Genomic DNA, 15,567 nt, shown 5'->3' with positions numbered 1-15,567 from the left:
CGAGTGGCATTACGGATTCTGCGTCAGTTGGTTCAATCGCAAAATGTGGAGATCTGTCGTGTGGTGTTTCTGGTCTTCTTTCGTAGGTTTCCCCTTCACAATTTTCACTTATTTCTTGTTCTCTTGGAGTTTGGTTCAGCCAAGTTGGGGTAGCTTGTCTTAAGGCGAAGGTTTCTGGCGCAGGCGAGCTCTGTTCAGATGTATTTGCTGGTGTGTGTGGTGCTCTTTCTTTCCCCGTTTGCTCTGGGAACACGTTTCGAGGATTTTGTTCCTCAACTTCATTTTCTGTTTCCGAAGATCCTCCGCTTTCGAATTCTCTCAATCCCGTTTCTTGGGCGTTCACCGACTTGTTGCTATTCTTGGGTTTGGTCCCTGTGGCCAAGTTCTTTGATCTTTGATTTTGCAGGCGATTTATCTGGGCGAGGGCTCTGTCTAATTTTGCCTGTGTCTCCAAATACTTTTTAATGTTAGTCATGGACTCGAAGTCATCATCGCGTGGACTAGATATCAAAATGTTGTCGCAAGAAGCAGCTTTTCTCGGTGGAATTCTCACCGAGTTGCTTTTTTCCTTCGGAGCCTGTTCTTTCTTTCTTCCCGCCCTGCTAGGATCCTGGCGGAACATTCTTGGCATTAACGTCAGCGACTGAAAGAACTTTCTCTTTGTGCTCTCTCCATTCATGCGGTGTTCTTCTTTGCTTTTTGCTCCAAGACTCGGTAATGAAATTTCGTTATCATTTTCTGTGTGTTCAAAGAACATCTTTTTGGAACAATCAGGGTCGAGGTCATCGAAATTGTTGTTTTCCTCGTCACTTTGTTCAGAGGAGGCTTCCTCATCTTTCTGCATATTATGCTTTTTATTTGTATTTGCCTCGCTAGATTCAAAGTTCAAATCCAGATCGGCCTCCTTTTCTCTCGAACTTAGGGGGTCGTCTGTTGCCTCAGGAAGTGCTCCGTGTTCGCGGCGTGGTAAATCAGATCCTGTTTGCGCCGGTCGTAAAACGCGCACTGAGAATTGCTCGCGTTTTCTTTCAACTGGTAAACCTTCATCTGAAGGCACATTTGCATTTCTGTCGACGGATGGTTCGTAAGCTTTTCTTTTTGTGAAGGATGCCAAGAACAGAGGTTCTTCACTTTCATAGGGAATGTCTCCTGAAATTTCCATTTTACAGTTTGCGTCGCCTACGTCGCTGTGTTTTGACCCTTCCTGCGGTTGTGACATGTCCTCTAGTAGCTTAACACAGCTCTGGCTCGGTGGTAAACTATCATCATTTAAGTCATTCGTCAGACTTTGTTCAGATAATACTACCTGCTTGTCTATTGTTTCGAAAGAATTTTCTTCCATTTCAGTTTCTTGTTTGTTGTCAAAATTCTTTGTTAAGTCCTCCTGGGAAGAAGCATGGGATCGTGTTGCAATCAAGGCCACCTTTGGCGGAAGGGGAGGTGCTTTCATTTCCGAGAAGCTCTCTGGCTGAAACTTCTGAAAGCCTTTCTCCTTCGTTGCAGTTTCTTCTTTCATAGAGGGAGGATGAAGGGCAAACTCGTAGCCTACTCGTGAAACTTGCCTTTCTGTTGTTTCTATTCCTTGTGCACAATCGAAAGGGAAACAAAAATGCTGTAACGACTCCAAAGAGCACCTCTTCACGGGATCACTCGTAAAGGAAATACAGTTTGTGTTTGATAACTCATGTAGAACTGTTTCATTCGGTAATGCTTCTAGCAGCTTCTCGAATTCAGCTCCCCAGCGAGAAGTAAACCTCTCTCGAGACATACACTGGGCAACATTCATCTCTAGTGTCGATGGGAACATTAAAAGAATATTCTGTTCGCGAGTCGAAATGGCATAAACTACTTCTTCTTCAATCTCGCACTCCACGAGAATCTTTCCGAATATTGACCTCTGCTTTGCTACAGGGTGTTCTGAAGAGCCGTCAACCATAGCTTTATTTCCATAAGACACGACACGGACATTAACTGGAAGTGTGCAGTTCTGTAGAACCTCGTCTGTAGTAAATATTCCATGATTAGCGAGGGCCTGAAACTTTCCTTCCAGGGTCAGAGGTAAATCCACTTGTACGGGATCTTTCAAGTTTACGATGAAACATCGTACAGTACTAAGGTTTAAATACGGGGGGTCTCGACTGATTTGCAATATATCTCCAGCGAGGAGGCCGAACAAAGGAACGTTCTCGACAATTCGAATGAACGCCGCAGAAGGAAGTTTTGCAATCGCGTCCAAAGTGGTGAACTCATCTTGGGAATGTTCTGACACCAACTCTAACTTCAAATCACTTATTCTTGGCAAGCAGAGCGTTCTCCCACTACTTGAATGCTTTGCTTTTACTTTCCTCTCTCTTTCCACTTTGTAGATGATCAGTACGTCTCCAGTTTTAATGCTTTGATTCGCGGAGGTTCCACAAAATCCTTTGTCGACCTGGACCATCTGTGGAAGCTCACACACATTTCGTGCGATGAATTCTTTAAGAGACATAACATGCGCCTCGCTGCTCAATGGCAGTGATAGTGATGGCTTTTCCATCCTTATTACAAGTGTTTCGAGTTATGCTAAACGTATTTGCCAAAACGAACTAAATTACCCGATGCATAATGACTTGTTATTAGTATTGTGGTCAAATCACACTTCATCGACTTTATTTAGAGTATGACTTTATTAACAACCCATTCATTGAGGTCAGGGGTCGTCTTCTCGGAAAGATCCAGTGGATGGAAATATATTTATTCTAAGAATAACAATATTTGCTGATAGTATCCCTTGTTGTTTTGTTTCGCCCTTTCACGGAATAAAGTTTCTACCGATATCTGACTGATCTTAAATTCCGAGATGCGCGATGATTCTTCTTATGTAGCCCAGCAACCCTCAACACTCTGAAGATCATAAGATCTGTGTATACAGTCTGTCCTTTATTGTTACACCTTTCCGGCAGGCCAAGAGATAACTGTCTAAAAACTACACTGCATAGATGACAAAGGTTTCGTGGATCGACCTTTTTTCTTCCGCTTTACTTCACTGCTTTTCGAACCCGTGTCACAGCTCTCATGATTAGTCATTAGGGAGCACAATCGCGGTATTATCATCAAGCGTTCTTGTTAAAATCTCATAGTGTTTGTTCACTGTAATTCAGCAGCGCTGCCTTCATCAACACATTAGTTGAAGACATAAATCTTGTTTTATTATAAGTTTCTTAGTAATCCAAGTCTTAACAGGATTTTTGCTTCGGTTTAGGTGTGTTCAGGAAATCGCAGTGATGAGATAATTAGGGTAGAAACAATGACCGGAAGTGAGTACGATTCTCAGAAACGGTAGTATTTTAGGACTGTGTTATCCTTCGTAAGTGTTTTTATATTTAAACAAAGTAATGATTACAAGAAATACTCATACAAACACCCAGTAGGCGTCAAACGAATGATCACAGAATTTGTTTTCAAAACTTTCAAACAAAGGAAGAAAGACATTTTGCTTTTAATTTTTTTAAGTCCTCTCCGGCCATGTCCTTTCACCGTCAGTGGGATTGCAGAGCACTAAAAAAGCCTCGTTTATCACGGATTTTGTAAGTTTTGATCGAAGTTCGTGCTAAAGGGAAGTTCTTTTTGATCCTATTTATGTTTGTTGTGAACATTATTATTAATTGAATTATTCAAATTTAAATCGATTTGTTTTTCTGGTCCACGTGTTTTTATTTCTCTCCGAGTACTCGTATTATTAATCACTGGGCCTCCTTTGGTGACCAGTTTAACTTTATAACTACCAAAAGGGACACCTAATCGAAGTAAAAGTAGGCATCTGTCTCTTCAGACGCGACCAAAGTATTAGAGACAACGAAACACAATTGTATAGTTGTTAGCAAGAAGGATCCCTCTTTCGAGAAGCCCTAAGAATTTTTACTTCCCCTTTTTTTTAATCTTTTTAAAACTTTTTCAGACACAGCATTATTTAAATCTAATTGCCAAAAGAAAAGCAATAAAAGGTTCCAGATATTCAGTAACATTTTAACGAAAGCTTTAACGCCTTTTTCGGTTTCCCCCTTCAGGAACTACACGGTAGGGGGTGCGTTACATTCAATCATAATTGTAAGAGAACATAACCCTCTTTAGTCGTTTGGCAAACTGGCCGGGAAGAACAGGCATAAGCCACAATTTATGGCTGTTCACCTTTTATTGTACACTTTCAATGTTAAAGGAGGGAGGAATTGAACTAATACTGTAATTCTGGTACAATCGAAACAAAACAAAAATGGTATTTAAATTCACAGAACTTCAAATTATTTCAAGACCGATTTGTTGATGTGAACTTTGTTCACCCTATTGTTTGCTTGTTTAATCACGCGCCGATATGCATCGACATTTAACTCACGACAGTCAATCAGCACTACATGAGCAACTTTTTCATCACCTTCACCGAATGAATGACCTTCGAAATCGGAGTAATACGCTGAAACAGATTTCCGTCAATGACAACATACTGCGATATGAACAGTTCTATAGTTTGATAAACGTAGCGAACAACTGTTACAAGAATACTAAGAATATTCTTTTGAAGAATACATAATAAAGTATTATGGGTGAACTTTTTTTGTTGATCGAATTATTGAAATTCATTTCCAAAGGAATTTAGATGAGGAGGGTTGCGTGACTGTAATATGATCGAAAAGGCAAGAAGCGGGCTAACAATAGAAAGAACGTTTTCCGTGTGTGATTTATCTTTGATATCTAAATCTATCAGATTTCAGAGAACGCGCTTGGTGTATCCCAACACTTGAACGCACCTTGTTCGGTCCTTAGCTGACCATTAAGGAATGTTGGACACCTTATCATTTAAAAATTTCCACAAAACAATTTTTTTAGTATTATTTTGTTTTATTTTTTAATTCATTTATTTATCTATTTATTATTAACTATTTGACACTTTAACGTGATATGGGAGAAGCTTTCGTTTAGATATGTGTCTAGATATTTGTTAACTTTTATATTTTATATTCCTAATATTATATTTTTAATTAATATTTACTGTAATCAGTCCTTTTTATCGTTATATTAAGTTACTTCTGCTCGTAGTTCAGCCATGTACACATGATCCCCCTGCTCGGATGTGGATGGCAACACGCTTAACATTAATAAAATGATTGATTAAAATCTCATAGTATTTGTTCACTGTAATTCAGCAGCGCTGCCTTCATCAACACAGTAATTGAAGATATTAATCTTTCAATGACCGGTAGTGAGTACAATTCTCAGAAACGGTAGTATTTTAGAATTTCGATATCCTTCGTAAGTGTTTTTATATTTAAACAAAGTAATGATAACAAGAAATACTCATACAAACACCCAGCAGGCGTCAAACGAATGATCAGAGAATTTGTTTTCGAAATTTTCAAACAAAGGATTCCATTGATTGATTTATTAATTGTTATCTCTCAGATAAAGTCTGGAGTTTGGTGGACCAAGAAATCGCTGGTGCTCTTAACATGTTGTAACTTCGAATAAGGAGTCATCCAGAAAGTCAAATCAAGGTTCAATTCTGCTGTTCAAACGTATCCTTTTCACGCATCCCCTTTTAGGCGATCCAAATATTTTTGTATCTCTGCAAAGTCCACAAAATCGTCTTCTCTCCGAGGGGAGATGATTATGTTTTCTTCAGTTTGTGTGCGACGCGGCATCTCTGTCTGCTCCGCAGCTGGGAAACCGCAAGGTTGTGAGTGTTTAGACCACGAATTTTTGTCAGTGTTGTCAGTGCCTTCCGCCTTCTGAGGAAAGCTGTTTTTCTTTCGCATATCTGTTCGTGAAGATCCTCGATTTTCAATGTCACCGTTAATTGTGACACAATCCAATCTTCTTTTTTCGAATTGTGTCACGGTATCACCAGCTCTTTCCGTTTCTTGTGTTGCGATAGGTGCATCCTCAGGAACCCTCATATCAACAGGCTCGAGATAATACTCTTCTTGAAAGTTCTCTACGTTGGGCTGTATTCCATCCGTTTCTTTACCTCGCTGGTCTTCCATAAAAATGTATACTTCTTCTGTTTCCAGTGAATAATTAAAGGATTGATCATTAGGTTCTAGATCAACTAATCTAAAAACACGTCCATCATCTTTGACTTCTGTATACACGTCATCGGCGATAACATCAATGTAGTAATCATCATTGCTCGCATCCTGCTTAATGGCCGCACTCCGCTTTGTCCTCAGGTGTCTTTGCTCAACTCCTTTCCAGTCAGTAACGTCAGTTACTAAGTATGCCAAACCCTCACCACACGGAGGAGTCCTTGGGGGCAATGGTGGTGGTGGTGGTGATAATGTTTTTCTTAGAAATTCATGTTTTGGTGGTAGCTCGGGGCAAGCATCGTCGGAATCATCTTCTGAGGAACTTCTACACAACAATGACCATTCCGAGTCAGAGAAGTGGTAGATTTGCGTTTTCGGTGATGGATCCACAACGCTGTTGTTATTATCTCCCGGCACCTCATTTCCTGTGCCAACGCGCTTTCTAGGCGTGGGAATTGGACGACGACGAGCTAGAGGATGGCTTTCCTCCGTGACGTCGTGTGCTGCGTGGTGTCGCGCGTTGTATGACGTCGTGTGTTGCGTGACGTCGTGTGGCGTTGATCTTGCGTTGTGAGACATCTTATGATGAAGATTGAAGACGGCATCATGGGCTTCCTCGTCCGCCTTTGACATTTCGTCGTTCAATTTTTTGTCAATTTCAAAGTTTTCATAGTCTCTTTCAGCTTCAGAGGAAGACTGTGACGAGGACCCTGACCTTCCGTATTTACGCTCTGTTTCCAGTTTGGTGTTTACACAAAGACCTTCAGTTCTTTCATTTGTTTTGTTCACTAACGTTTTGTTTTCAGTTTTTTCGGGTTTTGAAAGCGAAGGAGATTGAAGTAGCTCGAGATTGAAATGTATGACGGGATATGTTGTGAAATAAAAAGAGTTGGCTTTAAGTCTGTCGAGTCGATCCAACGCTTTCTCAGACACCGCAAGATGCTGTCTGCAATGTTTGATCTTTTCACTTGTTTCTTCCGTGACTTTAAACCCGCAACCAACTTTAATGTCTAATGTTTTTGGGAACACGCTTAGCGAATAAAGGTTATCAATCGAAGCTGCAAACACCATTTCAACTTCTCTTTCGCCCCTTAAATCGATGTTTCCCAAGTTTGATAAATGTCGGGTGCAAGCTTCGAAGTAGTCGTCTTCTAGAGAAACAAATCGAACACTCACTGGCAGTGGATAGTTGGCCATAACCTCCTCTAGCTGGTATTCTCTTGCGCCTAAGAGCGGCTGAAATGTCCCTGATAGTTCTAGTGGCAGCAAAACCTCTTCAAAACTATCCATGCGACTTATTAGGCATTTCACGAGGTTACTATGAAATTTGTCGCTCTTTAAAATTATCAGTGTTGTTTCTGAATTGATTCCAACCGAAGGAATGTCCTCCAGAACACGGAAATTCTTCGTTTGATATCCAGTGCATAACTCTCTTATTGAACAGTATTTTTTGTGGCACCCTGAAGGAATAAGCTGAATCTTGGTTTTTGAATTCTTCGACACACAAAGCTCTCGATTGAACTGATCGATCGCAACAATCATTTTTTCCTTCTCGACTTTGTATATAACGAGTACGTGGTCTACTTCAAGCGTTTCGTCAACATCAGGCCCAAAATATCCTTCTACGATATTGACTGCTATGGGAAGAGCAGAGCCATAACACTGAAGAAATGTTTTAAGGTTTACAGCATTTGCTGGCCCACCGAACTCCATTGTAAATAACTTGTGTTCAGTCGAAACGAAGGCGTATACCTCTTTCGGTGTTCGAATGGGTTCATTTGGTAGACGTCGAGTCAAACTCCGGATAACGGATAGAAAAGAAGTCTTGACATTTGTCCAAAATTAATTACAAGGACAGATTGCTGACTGATATATACACTTAAACAAAACAATGAGGTTTCCTGTGGTCCTGAAATTACCGTATTAGGCTTTGTGAATTGATCCTTCGGCTCGCGATAGTAGACTTATGAGGTCACGAGGCTACATCTAAAGTCATTGGTTTGAGTCTGACGTGATATTTAAAACTCTAGATCCCTTATAATTCCGTGAAACTGAAACGTTTCCGTAGCTGTTTCTTCTAATGTCCCTTCTGACCGCGAGTTACAGCGAGAAATGTAAAAGATATATTGACAATATTCCTGTGAAAGCAGGAAATGGCCCCTTTTAGTCCTCAGGTCAAGGGAAGTACGAAGCTAAAAAAGATATTAAAAGAAATCAAATACTTCCAGTTTAATATTGTCAAAGATGTTGACACGTTCAAAAACAATTAGAAGTTTGCAATGATAACATTTCATTATCTTATCTTTTTGTCTTTGTTACAAGGATCATTACAGGAGAAAGTTCAGTTTAACGCGTTAAAAATTTTAATTTATATCTTAAAGGTGAAGATCGATTTAAAGAATTTAAGTAAATCTCGAGGTGATTTCGGTCTTACTTTGTGAGATTGCTCCAAAAGCTTACGAAGCGTTCCAAAATAACTTAGTCACTCAGTACAGCAGAGTGCGTTACTGGCTATAAGCCAGTATAAACCACAAAACGAATCCCACAAATTCATCACAGTAAAAGATATAAAACGTCTCCAGAATTAGTTGTTTAATTTTAAAAAGTGTTTTGGAGAGAGCTCGACAAAACTTCGAATCGTTTCGGTATACCGTCGGTCTTCTCGCTTCGGGAGGACTTCCTTACTTTTTACGAACGTAAGAGCTAAGCCCAAGTGAAGGCTTCTGCGGCTTCGTGTTGCGGGAGAAAGTTCGGCGGTTTCAACGCATTTAAAATTATGTTGGCTAAGATCCACGCGTGCTCTGAAGCGTAGTACATTTGTTTGTTTATTTTAAAATTCTTAAATTATCTGATGAGTTTCTTCACCGAGAGGAAACGCCGCTCCATTTCATTTTCTCAAGAAGTCCACAGTTTTTCTACAGAGCAAAGAAATCTAATCACAATCGTTCCACAACGAAATCATCACATTGAAAGACATAAAACGACTCTAGAAATAGTAGTTTAATCCTAAAAAGTGATTTGGAGAGAGCTCAACAAAGCTTCGAATCGTTTCGGTATCATTTCGGTATACCGTCGCTCTTGATCCCGCGCAAGGAGAAGATTGCGCCGCGCATTGGAGCGGACTTACAAAGTTCATGATTTTTTGACAATGTCGGCGATGGAGTCGCAAAAAGCAGCTGCAGATAGTCAATACAAATGCTATGATTTTATTGCCCTACTAACGCAGGTCTATTTTTTCCGGCTCTTGAAATAAAGAAGTTATTCTTGATTTCCGTGAAATCGATTTTTTTGCTATGTAATAAATTCTTTATTAACCAAGCTTGTTCGACTAAGATGGCAGGAAATTAGCCTCGCTTTTTCTGTACGTTTTTGCAGACTTCGAATTGTTCTCGGTCCCTAACAACGCATAAATAGAACTTTGCTAATGTTCGGCCATCTCGACGTCACGCTTTTTGGTTAATAACACATATGTATTATATATGAAATCGAAAAGAAAGCACTCTAGTTAAAAAGAATCTATTACTAATACAAAATAGTTTGCTAGTCTTCTACCGTCACTTTTGCACATCCCCACCCCCCATCAGAGCCAAACACAGCAAACTTTATGAATACCGATCGAAAAGTTAAGGTGTTCACAAAAGTTTGTAGTATCTTGACGTGGTTGTTCATGTACTTCGAAAGATTTCACTTCGGTCACATCATAACAAATTATTTAATACTGAGTATTTACTCAATATCTTCTCGCTTAGTAATTAAACGTCAAAGAGTTACATAACCTGCTCTGCATACTCCAGGGGACGGTTACCCAGCGAGGGGATATCACACACTTGGGAGTTCTGATACAAGTAGTTCATGTAAGTTACGGGTTTCTTGTTCGCCAGTAATTTTTTCAGACGTGGCCTCTCTCTTTCTTTTGTCCGTTATTTGAAGCACATTCTGTTTGAGTTGGTCTGAATCACTTTCTTCATCTTCGACATTAACATAAACAGAATCTTCCTCCTCGCTAGGGTTGTCAAGCTGCAGATAACGCGATACTCGGTCGCCTTTTGTCACCTCTACAGTTTTGGAGGAGATTACACCAAGTCTGTCTTCATCGTCCACTCTCTCACTGACTCGATTAGTTTCCACATACTGATAGGGTTCATCATTTATATCACAGTATGCAAATTCGTCCTCATCAAAGTTTTTGAGCGACATTTGGGGTTCGTGATTGATATAATGTCTGTCGCAACATTCTTCGTAATCGTCGTCATCGTCCAAATCTGAACTATAGGGTTTTTCTTTTTCGACCTGTTTTGACTGATAGGGTATATCATTCATATCACAGTATGCAAATTCTTCTTCATCAAAGTTTTTGTGCAGCATTTTTGGTTCTTGATTGATAAAATGTCGGTCGCAACATTCTTCGTAATCGTCGTCATCGTCCGAATCTGAATTATAGGGTTTTTCTTTTTCGACGTGGCGTGGGAGAGTATTGGAACAATCATCTTGATTACGCTTTGAATTCCCACAGCTCATGTTCTCAGGAATTTCTTCGTAGACCTGATCTTCTTCGTCGTTGGAGTTATGGGTGGGGAATTTGTCAATTATTCCCTGCCCTTGGGGACTAATGGAATAATCTCCTCGATCAAGCTTCGCCCTCAGAGGACCAAAGTTCAGGTTTAGGGTTGAGGGCAGTCCTGTTTGTTTAGTCTGCATTTTCCCTATAGAATTTTCTTTTTTGTGTAATTTGGCTTTTCTTTGTGAATGTTCACAAAATGGTTTGGCGGAGTCGAGGTCATTGTGATTTTTGTCATGGGTGTTGCTCTTCGTTTTTTTCGAATCTTCATCGCGCTTAAGTTGTGAGGCGTTACCAGCTGGTAATTGCTGCTTATGGGCTTCTACTAGTTTCAGCTCTTCTTTTGTTGCGACTTGTTTTTCTAAATCGGCTACCCTCGCATTAACTTTCCTTAGTTCATTCATGAGTTTGAAATGCCGTTGGATATCCTTAAAATCCATAAAATCATCTTCGTTTGGGCTGGAAATGATGAAATTCCTCTCATCCCTCTGATTGGTAGCAATCGCTGTGTGATGACGTGTTTTGGTGACAACAGGTCTTGGTTGTGTACCAGAAATATTTGTTGCCGTCTCAATCGCTGCCGTTTTCTTCTTTTCTGAAGTTTCTTGGGGCCCTTCCATCTCCTGGTAAGATGCCTCTTTTACCTTACTCTGATTGTCGAAACTTGTTGGTGCCTTGGCTTTATCTCTTCTACCACCATCTCCGAGTTCAGGATTCTCGCCGTGGTTTAAAAGACACGCTGCATTGGAATCAGTGCAATCTGCAACCTCATGGTATGTTTTCCGGTCTTCCAGGTTTTGACGGTCTGGTTTCATTTCAAGGTACTTTGGTTCGTCATTCAGTGGACAAGTCAAATGTTCGGCATCATGGAGTCTGAAGACCTGTCCATCATCTCTTGCATTCGTGTAAACAGAATAGTCCTCCACTATTTTTGTGACCTTTTCTTCAACTGATGTGCACTCAGCATTTCTTTCCACTTCTTCATAAATGTCCGTTCCATCCTGATCAGAGTCAGAAGAAGCCTCGTTTGGGTACTTTTCAGCCAATCCTGAATCCTTACATTTCATATCAACATAGGTGTTGTCGTCGTCGTTCAGTTGACAAACACCACCTGGTACAAAACTTTTCCCATCATCCATGGGATCGGTGTACAGAGCTCTCTCTTCAACTGCTTCCCAGTCCGTGACGTCAACCACTAAGTAGGCCAAATCTTCAGCCAATGCTGAATTAACCGGTCTTGGAGGTAGAGGTGGTGGACTTTCGCCTAAAGCAGCATTTCTTTCTTCACTTGTGTCCAAAGCTCTAAGAAAAAGGGGCTTGGGTGGCAAGTCAGGGCCGCGCTCATAGTCATCATTTCCAGAGGAACTGCTGGACTGCGAAGATACAGACCTCCCGGTTAAATCATGACCTGAGCTTGAGTCTTGTGTTTGTGAAGACACAGGTTCGTCGTTGGAGTCATCCTGACACCGCAACGACATGGCATTGAGACGCTTCCTTGGTTTGGGAACCGGTTTCCAGTTAGTTTCAGGGCTTTGAATTTGCGTGACGTCCGAGTTTATCAACGGTGGTTTTGCTTGGCGGAGAGTCTTTGGGGGAAGAGGTGGAGCCTCATCTGCGACCTTTTCTAAAGTTTCCGAATCAACACTCTTAACAGTATTCCATTCAATTTCTATGTTTTCATAGTCGTCTTCATCTTGACACAAAGATTCTGAGATGCACTCTGATTGTGAACGGTCACGCTCTGGTTCTTTCGTCATGGCTGTCTCTTCAGGTTTTACGCCGGTTGTTTTCGTCTTCTTCGGAATCAGTGCTACTGACGGGGGTTGGAGCGATTCCAATTCAAAGCATCTAACTGGGAAGGCGCTTAAAAATGCAGAACTAGCAATTATTCTGTCAAGTCGTTTTAATGATTTTTCGTTCTCTGCAAGACTCTGTCTGCATGCTTTGATCTTTTTGCTTGTGTCTGCCGTGAGTCTGAAACCACAACTGACATAAATTTCTAGTGTTCTTGGGAAAACATACAGGGACAATTGATCATCAGGCAAAGCTGCAAACACCATTTCTACTTCGGTTTCTTTGGTTAGACACACATTCCCCGGATTTGTCAAGAGTCCACGGCCTGGATCAGTATTCGCTTGTGATTGATAAACAAATCGAATGTTGACAGGAACCTGAAACTGCTCAAGAACCTCTTCCAGGTAGTACTCCCTCGCATCCAAGAGCGGCTGAAATTTACCTCTTAGTTGAATTGGTAGAAAAATTTCCTTGGAGTTATGCAAACCAATCAGTTCACATTTCACGGAGTTGTTACGAATAGGTCGGCCGCCTAACAGAATCAGCGTTGTTTCTGAAGAAATTCCATGCGAAGGAATGTCTTCTAAAACGCGGAAATACGTCGTCCGATGAACATCGAATAATTCTTGTAATGAGTTGTATTCTTCTTCACTCCCGGGTGGAAGAAGCAAAACTTTCCGTTTCGAATTTCGTGGTATACAAACTTCTTGTTTGTAGTGATCAAGGCCTATTAGCATTTTCTGCTTCTCGACTTTGTAGATAACGAGTATTTGGTCAGCCTCTAAAGTGTCTTCTCCATAAAAACCCTCTGTGATCTTGACTACCTTGGGGAGAGTCGAGCCATAGCATCGAAGATACGTCGATAGATCGACGGGAACAACTTTACTGACGGAGTCCATCGGAACTTTTTCTTCTAATCACAAAGAAGGAATTGTAATGTTCTAGTTGAGGCGTGTCGAATGTCAACGAGCAATTGCAGGTCCGTCGCATAATAAAAGGAAGTCAGGTGAACTGAAAGGTCATCTTTGTGGTTTTATCGTTAATGACACGCCAAGAAGGGAAATGGGCCCATGCCTATAAATAGTTTTATCAAGTTCTCCAAGATATTCGATATATCCGACTCATTCAGCCACTGGAGTAAAACATTGGTTTGAAGTTTGATGCTCGTCTTTTCCTCCCTGTGAACTAGTACTCCTATAATACTGGAGTGGGACACTCTAGATCATGTTATTCACTAGTTATGTGTGACCAGTTGTCACGCGTTTTGTTAATGCAAGCTTTTTAGTTTTCTTAAACTTTTCAAAATTCCTTGAGAATGATTCAGTTTGTTGATGCGCAGTACAAAACAACCTTGTTCTTTAAGGGTGTTGAAGAATCTCTTATATTCTGTGAGTTTTTCAAATTCCGATACCATTATGATGTTTGCCATCAGTATCCAGGGACTTTCCCTGGAGGAAGTGGCCGCGGGGAAGGTTTTCGAACTTTCGAGAGATGCTGTGACTCACAAACGGACAGTTAGTATTTCATATTGTGTGACAAACATCGCATCACATTTCATGTACAACACAAAGAGCAGTTTATAGTCTCTTGACGACACCTTTTCAATTTTTTCCAAGCTAAATTGTTTTGTTTTATTCTTTATTTATGCTCTCTATAGGGTTAATGTAAGTTACCACGAGTGGGTGTTCTCGCTCGCTGCTCGTAACAATATTAATTTTTTAACTTTTTATGCTCCTTTCGTAAAACTTAAGTAGATGACGAACCGACCAACGTCAAACGCATCATATTACACTGTCTGGGTGCGAACAGGAACAAGGAATAGCTTGCACTGATTGACAAATTTTGACAGCCTTTGCCGTTGTGACGTTAAAGTAAAGCACATACCAAATGTTTGAAGCCAAAAATGGAAGATACCGTGAATTATTCCCAAATCTCGGGTCTGTACCTTATTTTGGCCATGGCTCAATCAGTACAATCCCTAATGCGTTGTGTTGTATTTATTTATATGTTAATTACATCCTCTAAAGATTCCCCGCCGTGAAGCACATTTCGCAGCTAGGATGCATATTTCGTTTCGATATCACAACGCAATCGAGGAATATAAGGATTATCGATTGAAAGAAGAAACAATTTTAAATGTTTAAAAATATTTGTTGCCATTAGCTTATTTTCGTCGGGTAAATAAGCTCTTAAGTAGCTATGGAAAGAACTACAATCGAACCTGTATTAGGCGATATCGTATTCAGCGGTCACCCTGTACTAAGCGGAGACCCTTAAGTATGTCCCAAAGGCCTGCGAGTGTTGTCTTCCACGCGCATTGAACGGTCACTTACAGCGGAACAACAATTAAAACTAAGAAAAATCTCAAGAAACTTTAAATCGCAGTTTTGAGCGAGGTTTTATACTTTAAGTAATCAATTAGGGCATAAAATGGCGTGTTTTATGGTTTATTATAATACCTCTATCCACTATAACCTTTATTAAGCGAGCAACCATCTCCCCATTGAACTGTATGTAATTAAATGAACAGATACTGGATGCACATGCTTCGTCAGTCTTTTTAATCTGAATTATAGCCCCATGACGAATATCTTTATGTCCGTAAATTATCTCTCTTTTTTTAATTTGTCGACAAAGATATGTTCGGAAATTCGGGGAACTAGATTTTATGTCTGCAAGCTTTCACTATGAGCAAGATATGCTTATAGCAGTTAGGAATTCCTATGATGCTCATCGCTGTAGAGCCGCTAATATCGGACGACGATGTCAAAATGGCGCAAGATTGTATTTTGCATATTTGTTGTTGATGAATTTATTTTGCTTTATGTCCTTTTAAGTGGCAATTTCATTAAGTGAAGCGGATGCAAGGTTCGTAAGCTATCAAGAATACAATGAAACTGAAACTAGGCACACGTGTCGGGGTGAGCTTTCTTTAAAAAGAAAAGTTCTTATTGAGTAGCTCACCATCGTAAATAGTCGTTTTTGAGCCGTTGTGTGCACAATCAATAGTTGAAAAATTAGTATATGCGACTCGCTCAAGCATATTTTAAGGACAACAATAGCGGGAAGCTAGGTTATATTAGCCAATTAGTAAGGTCGGCGCACTTTAAGACTTAAAACGCACGAGATTTATAAATAGGTGATGTGTAATTCTAATTT

At 40.3% G+C, this 15,567-nt stretch overlaps 1 protein-coding gene across 1 annotated transcript; it reads right to left on the bottom strand.

The window, feature by feature from the left end:
- Positions 1-8,868: 8,868 nt before the first annotated feature.
- LOC131794366 (uncharacterized) lies at positions 8,869-13,382 on the bottom strand. The gene has a single exon (XM_059111895.2). The coding sequence runs from the start codon at positions 13,305-13,307 to the stop codon at positions 9,876-9,878; it is 3,432 nt and encodes a 1,143-aa protein (XP_058967878.2). The 5' UTR covers positions 13,308-13,382; the 3' UTR covers positions 8,869-9,875.
- Between the last annotated feature and the right edge of the window lie 2,185 nt (positions 13,383-15,567).

The sequence above is a fragment of the Pocillopora verrucosa genome, chromosome 3 (genome assembly GCF_036669915.1).
Source record: "Pocillopora verrucosa isolate sample1 chromosome 3, ASM3666991v2, whole genome shotgun sequence".
In the NCBI taxonomy this organism is placed as follows: domain Eukaryota; kingdom Metazoa; phylum Cnidaria; class Anthozoa; order Scleractinia; family Pocilloporidae; genus Pocillopora; species Pocillopora verrucosa.
The sequence above is the reverse complement of the archived record's forward strand: the minus strand, read 5'-3'. Positions and strand labels throughout refer to the sequence as shown.

Coding starts and splice junctions, on each gene's coding strand:
- LOC131794366 (XM_059111895.2), bottom strand. CDS start 13,307: ATGGACTCCGTCAGTAAAGTTGTTCCCGTCGATCTATCGACGTATCTT.